Raw genomic sequence first — 12,366 nt, forward strand, 5'->3', positions numbered from 1 at the left:
TAACATTATTGTGGGGCTGGTGTCACATGTAGACCAGACCAGGTAAAGATGGCAGATTTCCTTCTCTAAAGGACATTTTTAACTTGTATTGAGACACAGACAGGGACACATGGCTTATGGCATTGTAATATTTTTAAGGCAGAATTATAGATAGCAGAAACTGTTATTATGGATTGGGTAACCAGTGGCATCCTCACTGAATTACACTTGTTTAAACAACAAATACAGTTCTACTTTACAGATCAAGTGATAGATGATGCTGTGAAAATAGCTCTAAAAATATCAGTGCAATTGGAAGGAGGAGCTTTACAAAGGTAACACTGAGTGGTGATCACTGAATTGGTGATCAGAAAGATCCATAAAAACACCTGGAAGGTTCTCCAAAGGCCAGCTCAAAGTAAAAATTAACTTCGGGACTAGCAGACTTCAACTTAGATAATATAGTTAGCAGCCCCAAGAGTTTCTTGACCAGTTTATTGGAAGATGCTTAAGCAAAGGACATGAGTGACCCTTCAAAAGAAGAACTCTGAGAGGGTCATTGAGTCATTTTAGTCATCTTCTGCAATTAAACTTTTAGAAAGGATCTTCTTGGCAAGAAAAATGGCCATACTATTAATACATTATTTGAGGATAGATGTAAGCATGCAGTTATGGTGACAGCCAAAAAAATTAAATGCTTTGGGTGCAGCCAGTGTTATTGCTATGGTTAGCAAAGTACACCAAACTAAAAATCTGTAACAGATGCAGTTTTCTGCATATACTCAAACTGTCCAGCTTTTCTTGATATCTGTAAGGAAGTGGTATCGAGGTACATTAGGCATGTATTGTAGGAACTCTGGATCCAAAAGCCATGCCAGTTGTCAGCAAGTAACCACGAACCAACAAGACGGAACAACACCACAATATTGACATCCAGGGAATTGCTCTTTCCTCCTCTGTCGGTTCTTTTGGAAAAAAAAACCACATTCACAACTTTTCCTGTGACATGTTGCGGAAACGTAGTCTGTAGACTCTTGGGTTATTAACTGGATGACTTCAGTGGGAATCTGTTAATCCTGAGTTAGTTCTAATTTGAGCTGGGTGTCAAAGATGTTTTTGATCTTTTATTTTAAGAAGGTATACCAATGCAAATATATCATAGGTTTGGAGCCTGCTAAGCAGAAGGCAAATGTTAGAAGATAGTATAAAGTGATCAGAAACTTTTATTACCATTGAAATAGTAAACTTCAATGTTACTATAGGATGCTAGGATAACACACTCACTAAAAGTTAAAATTAATATGGAAACCAATGTGTCACCACTATGCACCCTGAAAGAAGTGTCATGGAGTTCCACTTGCTGAGGTACAACATTTGAAAGGCTATCTCGCAACTTAAATCAGCAATTCTGTATTGGCAGAATCACATTGCAGTGCCTGTATACAATCTCACTTTGACATCCTGGTAGATATTTATTGTTGCAAAGTTGGATAGAGTACTTGTGGTCTGGAAGGCAGGACATTAGAAGCTGGAGGTTTGTAAAATGCTATGAGAAAAGCAGCGTGTGGTTCCTTTTAAAACATGATGCGCTTTCTCTATGCTGAGACATTCACAAAGGATGTCTGTGGGTTTATAGGTGCATGCAGCACCTGAATTGAAACATTTTTATCAAAGGGCTATACTGTTAGGAGGCAAAGCAGCACTTTTACCAAGACAACAAGTTTTATTTTAATTCAGCCAAGTAATTTAAACAAGGCCCTTAGATATGAAAAACCAAATAGATTTAAATCTAATGGTTTTGACAACATAGGACCGATTGTATTGTAAGAAATGGATATATCAACAAGGATCTAAAAGATGAAGGCATTTGGAAAATTGGGGGAGAACCAAGAGAACAGCTTTCAGCTTTAAAAGAAAGGAATCTCTGGTTTCACAGAATTCTCTGAGCCTTGGAGTAAGCTCAATCTAAATTTAAAAGTACCTACAGCACAAGTAGTTAATGTTCCTGACAGGAGAATTCAATGGAGAAGGTGTGCATGACAGAAGGGATCATGAAGAAGGGATTCCTGACAGGAGAATTCGTTGAAGATGCAGAACATTCCAGAAGATGTAGCCTGGCTGTAATTTCGAAAAACTAAAATCTAATGTTTTAAGTTTCATTTTATATAAGTGGGACATGAAATAAATGGAACAGCATACCAGTACAATCTTGTTTTATTTGGCAATAGTTAGTAGCTATAAGGGGTTTATTTGATTTGTTAATAGTTTAACAATGAACAAACTAACTAGAGTTAGATAAATAAATTGTTACTTGTTGATTATAAAGAGAGTGTCAAGGGTTTGTTTTTATTTAAACACTCTCACTCCTTCGTAACCAGTTGAGCTTAGGATGAGGTGCACGTCTCTTGGTGTTTTGGTTTTAGTTATCAGATGGGGGTTGACCTTTGTTTTATAACACTATGGAGAAGTAGAGCTTAACATAAACACACGTCTCGGCATGGTGTGAAAGTATTAAAGAAGTGCCTAAAAAAATTGCTCATTTTGGGAATACAAGGGTGAACTTGGTATATCACAAGTATTGATGTACAAGAAGGCTAGCATTTGGTGGTGGGCTGAATCAGGATATCCCATCATTCAATGCATGTGAAGCACACCAAATAGAGGCATACAGCACAGAACGGGCCTTTCGGGCTAGTTTGTCCATGCTCACTAGGTTTCTTAATGTGAAATCATAGAATCCCTACAGCGTGGAAGCAGGCCATTTGGCCCATCAACTATAGCGCGATGCATCCTTGCACTTCCCACTTTATACAGTATGGGCAATTTAGCATAGCCAATCCACCTAACCTGCACCTCTTTGGACTGTGGGAAGAAACTGGAGCACTTGGAGGAAACCCATTCAGAATTGGGGAGAATGTGCAAACTCCACGCAGACACTCGCCTGAGGGTAGAATTGAACTTGGGTCCCTGGCACTGTCAGGTAATAGTGCTAACTATTGAGCCACCATGCCACTCAACTAGTCCCATTTGCTTGTGTTTAGCCCATATTCCTCTAAAGCGTTCCTATTCGTGTACCTGTCCAAATGTCTTTTAAATGTTTGCAATTGTATCCACTGCGACCACTTCTTCTGGGAGCTTGTTCGACCCAGCAATGGAGGAGGCGTCTAAATCTGCACAATTTTCCATCCAATCCTTAGTCTAAAATAGCAACAAATCAATTCCCAATGCACGGGGAAGATTACATCTTTGTGACAGATTACTTCTCTAACTTTCTGAATGTTTGACAACTTACCAACAATAAGCATCACTGTTGCTGACATGTTGATTGTTATTTTCAGCATAATCACTGGCCTAGATTAGTGTGTGTCTGGCAATAGACTGCAATGCACTAGCATACCATTTCCAGACATACACACAATAAGTGGGAAGTGACCCCATATTATGACATCACCCCACTATCCACACTCAAATGGATTAGCACAGCAAATGATATGTGCTATCAAATAAATAGTCATTAATTATTGAGCAACAAAGCAAGACTTTCACACTACATTGCTGAGTTTTCATGCAACCTCAGTCGAAAAGGGAATTCCATCACAGGCCTTCGAAGGTGAGTATGAACAACTTTACCCAGCAGCCATTTGTCCAAACAGTCTGAGAGAGAGGACATTCTTCTTCAAAGACAGGGGAGAATGAAAGGGATACACAATGAGTGAGCAGGTGGAGAACTACCAGACTGCACATCAGACAGAGAATGCAAATTATAAATACAAATATAAATTCTTGCATATCTGCAAGTGTTTCTGAAATATGCAACCAGCCCAGATCATACTAAATGATTACTGGTCATGATTCTACAGTGAAGGAAACTAGCTCAGACTATTAAATTGCAAATCATTCGTACACAAAAAAAAGGAAAAATACTCATGATGATGATGATGATAATAGTTCAGTGATGCTGAGCATTAGAAACTAAAATCAAGATAGCTGAATTCACAGACAACTGCAACAGAGAACATTGCATACCTCTCCAGATGGGTATCCTCGTTGTTGGGATGAATTATCAGACCTCCAAGTTGTTATATTCAAGTTTGAAATATTAGTCTTCTAAACTATATTTTGCCTGTTCGTGTAATTAGAATATCAGACAATGCGGGTAATATGAAACAGACCCTGGGTTAAAGTATGGGACAGTGAGGTAATGAAATAGTGTTTAAAGATGCATTCACTGATCTTGACCTCTCACACCAGTTATTTACAATATTTCACTTCCCATCCAGTTTGTTGCAGGTATTGACTGTTTTGTCACTGCCTTGGCAGTATGTGTTGTGGGCGCCTCCTCACTGCCAGGTGGGAAGTAGTCCTGTCTCCCTCATTGCACTTCTTGCACCAAGGTGTCTAGTACATGCATCAGAGAAACTTTGTCTAACCCTTTGGCTGGCTCCACCATTTTTAAACGTTCCAACTGCTCAATAACTTATACCACTTCCAGCTCTCAATGCCACCTTGTCTTTAGGAGATGGTAGCTGTTACTCTATTTTCACAAAATTACGCATACCTAGAAATGAGAGAGGATATTCAGCCCATCATCATTAATCTATTGTTTACAAAGGGAGGTCCCAAGATTAATGACAATAAGAACATGATTTTTAGTAACGACAAACGGCTTTACCAATCCATAAAGGGAAGCTCCAGAATCTGATAGACATTTGTACTGTTCTCATTTATGGTGTACACTCCTTTTCATTCATGGAATGCGGATGTTACTGGCAAGGCCAACATTTATTGGCCACCTTTAATCATCCTTGAGAAGGTGGTGATGAGCTATGTTTTGAATCTGCTCTGGTCCTTGTGATGAAGTGCCACAGTGCTCTTAGGGAGGCAGTTTTAGGATTTTGACCCAGTGATGATGAGGGATGTATTAACACCTCAAGATAGTGTGTGGTTTAGAGGGGAATTTGCACGTATTAGTGATCCCATGTATCTGTTGTCCTAGTTATTCAAGATAGTAGATGTGTGTTTGGAAAGTACTGTTGTAGAAGCCTTAGCAAATTGCTGCAGTGCATTTGTACATACTACTTATGCTGTATGCTATTGATGGAGGGAATGAATATTTAAGGTAGTCAATGGATCAGAGGAATGCTTTGTCCAGATTGGTGTTGAACCTCTTGTGTTGTTGGGGCTGCATTCATCCAGGCAGGTGGAGAGTTTTCCATCACAGTGCTGACCTGTTCTAGGTGGATGAATAATCACAAATATACAAAGAAAACGCTTGGCAGGTGTTGAGTGGAACATTTTGCAACATGTCATAGGAAAGCAAGCCTGTGCATAGGAGTTCTTAGCCCCTTTTATGGAGCTATACTTGAAAGAGAAAGTTTTTGTGGTATCCTTTTTCCTTTTTCTTATTATGTTGTAATTATCACGTGTGTGGCTTCTTAATTTTGAATATTTCTTGTGATAAAATTCACACCATTGTGGTTTTCAGGTGAAAATTCTCTGGGAAAAGGTTAGCCTAAGGAACAGGGGATGAGAATTTTCTAGGAGTTGCTTTTTCTGTCATAGCTTCATTTGGATGTGTGTTGCAAACTCTGTCCAGGCTCACAGAAAGGAGCCAGACTGTCTTCTGTTGCAGAGATAGTAGGAACTGCCAATGCTGGAGAATCTGAAATAACAAGGCGTAGAACTGGATGAACACGGCAGGCCAAGCAGCATCAGAGGAGCAGGAAAGCTGATGTTTCGGGTCTGAGCCCTTCTTCAGAAATGAAGGGTCCAGACCTGAAACATCAGCTTTCCTGCTCCTCTGATGCTGCTTGGCCTGCCGTTTTCATTCAGCTCTACACCTTTGTTACCTCTCCTCTGGTACAAATGTGTTGTTCCCTGCAAAACCACAAATTGTTGGCAATTATGCTTCAGATGCTTCAAATCTCTTTTCCTGACAAGCTGGTGGAAGCAGGGCCCTTAAATATTATTAAGGCAGAAGTAGGTAGATCCTTGTTCAGAAAAAGGGTAAAAAATTTATCAGGGGTAGGTGAGAATGCAGATTTGAGGTTACAATCAGATCCACAATGAACCAATTGAATGCTGGACTAGGTTTGAGGAGCTGAATGGCCTAATCCTGCTCCTTGTTCATATGATTGGACACAATTTTTATAGTTGGTGGAGCATTTAACTCCATTTATAAACACAGAAACTGCAGTGTGACTATTTTTGCTACAGAAACGGGCAATAATAGTTACTGAAATAATCTTTTGTTCCTCCTATCCTGGTACCAGTTCCTCAAATGGGAAGTGTGCAATATTTTAGCATTTATATTTATAATTAAAAATTTTTGGGCCTTTTCCAGTTAACTGGAAAACACAGCCTTATTGTGATTATTATCTATAAATATATGGTGATGGCCTAGTGGTGTTATTGCAGAACTGTTAATCCAGAGACCCAGATAAAGTTCTGGGGACCTGGGTTCAAATCCCACCATGGCAGATTGTGGAATTTGAATTCAATAAAATATCTGGAATTAGGAATATAATGATGACCATGAATGCATTTTTGAATGTCGGGAAAACCCATCTGGTTCACTAACGTCCTTTAGGGATGGAAAATGCCATCCTTACTTGGTCTGGCCTACAAGTAACGCCACACCCACCGCAATGTGGCTGATTCTTAACTGCCCTCTGGGCAATTAGGAATGGGCAATTAATGCTGCCTAACCAGTGACGCCCTTATCCCATGAATGAATAAAGGATATGTTTGTTTTGTCATTGAATAAAAGGTTTACACTTGGGCATCTGTCACACATTTCTTAAAGCCTGGATAAGGTGCACTTTAGATGTAAGCTTTGAAGAAAATCACATGGCCACAATCTCTGACAGAATGCTTCGTCTATAAGGATTTGAATGCAGCGGTAAAGAAATTGCTTGAAAAATAAAGGGACCCTTATCTTTCCAATAGTATTCTCTTCGTTACCTGATGATATGCTCCGATTATTTTCCGTGCTTCCTGATACAGGGTCTCTCCGCTCCAGTGCGGATTTAGTTGGTGCAGTTCTGAGGCTATTCGATTGTGCTCTCGTAAGAAGATTGTGTGCAGCACCTGCATCCCTAAATGTTCGTTTGCTCGGGAATCTCCTGCAAGACAAAACATGTTCTTCAAATCCTCAATGTTGAGGTAGCAGGGTTGGACAGGGGTGGACAAGGTCAGAAGTCACATGACACCAGGTTATAGCCAATAGGTTGATTTGAAAACATAATCTTTCAGAGTGTAATCCCTTCATCAGGTGAAGTGAGGTGATGAATGGGCTACGCTCCGAAAGCTTGTAAACTGTTGGACTATTACCTGGTATCATGCGACTTTTGACTTTATTCAAGTTCTGAGGTATTGGACGAACTGGCCAGTCTTGCTGCAGTGTGACTATTTTTGCTACAGAAACGGGCCATATTAGTTACTGAAATAATCTTTTGTTCCTCCTATCCTGGTACCAGTTCCTCAAATGGGAAGTGTTCAATTTTTTAGCATTAAAATTCACATATTTTAACGTGTAAAAATATATTTATAATTTTAAAAAAATTTCGGGCCTCTTTCAGGTCTATAGGCTTGCAGACATTAGGCTAACTCTGCTATTAATGAATTAATGTCTCGCAGTGGGTAGTTAGTTTATAAAGAACGGTCCCAACTCCAACCTGGACCAGTCTGACCTGATAGAACTGTCTGTCTCTTCCATTGTCTCTCCTGAAATGTAATGTTGTCAAAGGGGTCAGCTATTATTTTGTATACTGTTGGCATGCTAATCTCCTCTTGCTGTTTTTTCTGACATTAATGCTTTCCTGGAATATGGGAAGTTTGTTTAGCCAGAAAGGACCCAAAGCCTCAAATCCAGAAGTCTCCCCCAAACTGAGCAAATGCCATTTTAGCTGTGGATGGGGGTGGGCGGGTAATTGGGCAGGACATATTTCACACCTCAATGGTACATGGAAGCAACAGCACATTTATAGGTGCACCTGCTTTCAAACAGAGGCAGTTTGCATTCTTGGGATTTCCAAATCTTGGCATGTGGGCTCTTGGAATTTGAGGAAAAGATCTGAACATAGCAGAGTTCTTTGTAAAAGGCAAGGCTTTCCTTTATGGGAATGTCAGTTGCATCTTTGAGAGAGATCAGTACCCTTTGCAATTTTTAAAAGAAGACATGAACTTACATATTAAATGACTACTTTCTGTACATTTGTTATACTTTCAAGTAATTAAAATCCCTCAAACTCTGAAGAAAGGAAACTATCCAATCTACAGTTGAAAAGAAATGTGTTAGCCTTTTTCACTATTTGATGACATCAGGATTAGTGCTGCTGGACACACAATCCACAGCCTATTATTATCACAGTGAGTTCAGGCTGATAGTTCCACATGGTTATGAAGAGATTAGCAATATTTCAATGAATGCAATTTTCAGGTTTTGTAAATCGTAGTCATATTGCACAGAAACAGACCCTTCAGTCCAACCAGTCTATGCTGAACATAAGAGATAATGGGAACTGCAGATGCTGGAGAATTCCAAGATAATAAAATGTGAGGCTGGATGAACACAGCAGGCCAAGCAGCATCTCAGGAGCACAAAATGATGCCACAATGATGCCACCCGAAGGTTGCAGGAACAGCAACTCATATTCCGCCTGGGAACCCTGCAGCCATATGGTATCAATGTGGACTTCACCAGTTTCAAAATCTCCCCTTCCCCTACTGCATCCCTAAACCAGCCCAGTTCGTCCCCTCCCCCCACTGCACCACACAACCAGCCCAGCTCTTCCCCCCCACCCACTGCATCCCAAAACCAGTCCAACCTGTCTCTGCCTCCCTAACCGGTTCTTCCTCTCACCCATCCCTTCCTCCCACCCCAAGCCGCACCCCCATCTACCTACTAACCTCATCCCACCTCCTTGACCTGTCCGTCTTCCCTGGACTGACCTATCCCCTCCCTACCTCCCCACCTATACTCTCTCCACCTATCTTCTTTACTCTCCATCTTTGGTCTGCCTCCCCCTCTCTCCCTATTTATTCCAGTTCCCTCTCCCCATCCCCCTCTCTGATGAAGGGTCTAGGCCCGAAACGTCAGCTTTTGTGCTCCTGAGATGCTGCTTGGTCTGCTGTGTTCATCCAGCCTCACATTTTATTATGCTGAACATAATCCCAGATTAAACTAGCCCCACCTGCCTGCTCCTGGCCCGTATCTCTTCAAACCTTTCCTATTCATATATCTATCCAAATGTCTTTTAAACATTGTAATTGTACCCGCATCCACTAATTCCTCAGGGCATTTATTCCACATGCGAACCACCCTCTGTATGATTAGGTACTTGAAGGGGTTTTAAATGTATTGAATGGGCTTTATTAATGATTGTGTTTCTGTTAAAATATAATGAATTCTATAATAGAGACTTAAAACATTATTGTATTTTATCTCACCGTGGTTTCCTGAGCTCCGCCCTTTGTAGCTATGGAATGGAAGATGTAATTGCAAATGGTGGTGGGTGGGATTGTAGCTTGCCATGTGTTAGTGCGAATGGTCATGGCGTGCGAATGGTCATGGCATGCGTATGTGCATGGGTGTGAGGGGTAAGAACTGGTTTTAGATCAACTCCTATTTTTTACAATTGGAATAAAATCTCATTTGATCTCGGACTTGTGGCTACTTCTATATTCTTTCCAGTGGTGATGAGCCCAACTCCAGTTAACTGTCCTGTCTGGAGCGAAAATCTGTCTCAACATTTCTGGCTGAACTGAGTCTGTGGCGTCAGGAATTTTTCTGACTGTATGATCCCAATTCAGGGCTGAAAGTGTGGCTCTAGAATTTTCTCTGTGAACTTTTGTTAAGAGTTACAGGCAACTGCACTCCTCTCTCAATCTGACATCCACACATGATTGTCCCAAAGGAGATCACTGGTCAAGCACAGGATTGATTTTTTGTTCCTTTCTTACCTTCAGGGACAAGTCAATTGTAGCACTTCAACAGGCAATCCAATTCTGACCAGATAACTTGGTGCAGATTAGGTCATGGATTAGAGTGATCTCAGCTTTAAGGACGAATTTTACACATTACATTTATCTATCAACGTTTACAGGAGTTCAGTGTAAGGGTTTAATTACTTGGTCACTAGACCAAATGGCACTCAGGCACCTGGTTTAAGTACAGACTCTTGCTAAAGCTTTAACAAGTCATTCTTCAAAAAAGTGCGCACAAAGGTAATGATAAAATAGGACTTTTGAGTAGATGTCAGCAGTTAGAGTATAAGAGTAGCCGAGAGACAAATGCAGCAGGAAGTAGGGCCAAAGATAGTATTAGGCGAAATAAATGCTTGTCAGATACCATCATTAGTGAGGGACTCACAGCACCATGAGAAAGGGATGCTCTGCACTGCAGAGATCTGTGACCACCCAGGGTACACAGCAAACAGCTGAGACAAAAGCCTATTGATTACAAAGGTACCGCTTAATTACTCAACAATAGGAAGAGTACAACCAGTTACCATTATACTCTGGAGTTTAGGGAAATGTACAATCTCTTCTGTGTTTAGGCATCAGATTTTCTAGCAATATCTATTCAATATCTATTGTTATCTAGCAAAAGCCTTCCCTAAAGATTTGAAGGGTGAAATTTTGTCTCCGAGCCTCTACAGCCAGAGTGCAAACTGGTTGTGATGAAAGTACTTAAGGAAAGGAAGGAAACAGGAGATGCAACTTTGCATTTAGATTAAGTAGAAAAAACTGCCAAGATTTGCCAAATGTTGAAAAATCATCCAACTAGCAGCAATAGCACAGCATGCATTTAAATATGTTTGAAGATTGAAGGCACTCAGTCAGAAATACATTCAAAATGATTAATTATTGCTTCTTGTACATGACACCTGGCAGGTGTAAAATACATGAAAAGACGCTGGTCCAAGTTCAAAGACCTTTCTCTACTTCTAGTCCCTTTCTCTTTCACAGTATAATGATAAATTTGTGCTATTTACACCTTGATATTGTTTTACCTGCTAGAAAACAAGCAATATTTGACTTGTTTGTGTTGAGAGACCGGTCTCTGGTCAGTTCACAGGGATTTTGAAGTGTTTTGCTCATGAAGGGCAGGTAGGCCAGGCCATCGTCAGAGTATTCCTGGTTCACGGCTAGGTATCCGAGATCATTGGTAAGATTCCTCAGTTTCCGTGCCAGGGAGTCTGTGCTCCCGTAAACCATGCTGGCATCCACAAAGGAAGTGATACTGTTCATTTGTTCCCTGGGATGGAGCTGTCCTGAGAAGACACCGGACCTGCCACTCCCACATGCTGGTGCTGAACGGAAGAAGGGCATGCATTTCTCCCTTTCATAGGCACGTGGGTCACCATCAGGGATCTGAGAAACAGCAAGATTTAATCAATGGAAATTGGACATTATTTGAAATGTTACGTTCGGTGTGCATCATTGATGTGGAACAGAGACTTGCCTGTATTGGGAAGCATGGGCCTCTGTTGTGACACGATGATGCACAGTCACTGCTGTCGAAAAAGGAAGAGGAACTGGCAGTTTGTGGTGTCAGGTCCATATCATGGTCAATCCACTGTCCCCACTCCACCAGTATGTGAGCATACCTGCTGTCCAGAGAAATGTTCTCATTGCAGGTATACAGGATTGCAGTGGATACTGTCCTGGCCTGGAAATAACCAATGCAATGGTGAAGCTCAGAAAGCACTCTCATTACTGCTACAGCTTGACGAACTGTACACAGCTACCCTGTCTCAGTGTGCCCCACTACATACCAGTGGTAAGGGGAACCTGTTATATTCTTTATCCTTGACCCATCCTTTCGGAAGTGAGAATCCATCATCGTATTCTGGCGGTAGCCATCGAGTATATGGGACATTAGCTGCTCCCCACCAGGAATGCTGTCTATGTTCAGAGAAAGTACAACAAATCGTCATTTATTATTGGTGAGCAGACATTTGAAGAATTGTGAAAGGGGGTTAGACAAAATGGTAATGTTGACTTCAAACAATCCATTGGAACAGGTGCATTTGTGAGGTAAATTGTAGCACATATATTAATGGGGCAAATATAAACCTACTAATAAGAGATCTGGTGAAATCTTAGTTTGTAAAACAAGGGTATAACATTAATGACACCTAAGCAATCGAAAGTCAGTAAGATAATTTCTAATCAAACATGGATCAGGCCAGATCTCCAGAGTGCAGGTCAGATTCCACAAGATTCCACTGGCAGTAAGAAATTGCCAAAACCCTAGTGAACAGAGGTGCATAGCTAATGTATTGTGTGTTATAGACTGTAGTGAAGATAATGGTTCATATAGAGGCATCTGTTCTGTTAGACAGCTTCTCAGAGGATATCCATCCATGGATGTAGAAGCTA

At 40.8% G+C, this 12,366-nt stretch overlaps 1 protein-coding gene across 4 annotated transcripts in view; it reads right to left on the reverse strand.

The window, feature by feature from the left end:
• LOC125459112 (eosinophil peroxidase-like) overlaps positions 1–12,366 on the reverse strand; it is a 100,660-nt gene that overhangs the window by 22,687 nt on the left and 65,607 nt on the right. For all 4 annotated transcript variants that reach the window (XM_059652000.1, XM_048545034.2, XM_048545037.2 and 1 more), the window contains 4 exons: positions 11,760–11,889; positions 11,447–11,653; positions 10,995–11,355; positions 6,943–7,103 (listed from right to left, as the gene is read on the reverse strand). In XM_059652000.1, coding sequence (XP_059507983.1) covers positions 6,943–7,103; positions 10,995–11,355; positions 11,447–11,653; positions 11,760–11,889 — 859 coding nt within the window. The remainder of the gene's footprint in view (positions 1–6,942; positions 7,104–10,994; positions 11,356–11,446; positions 11,654–11,759; positions 11,890–12,366) is intronic.

Source organism: Stegostoma tigrinum, chromosome 17, assembly GCF_030684315.1.
Source record: "Stegostoma tigrinum isolate sSteTig4 chromosome 17, sSteTig4.hap1, whole genome shotgun sequence".
Classification (NCBI taxonomy): domain Eukaryota; kingdom Metazoa; phylum Chordata; class Chondrichthyes; order Orectolobiformes; family Stegostomatidae; genus Stegostoma; species Stegostoma tigrinum.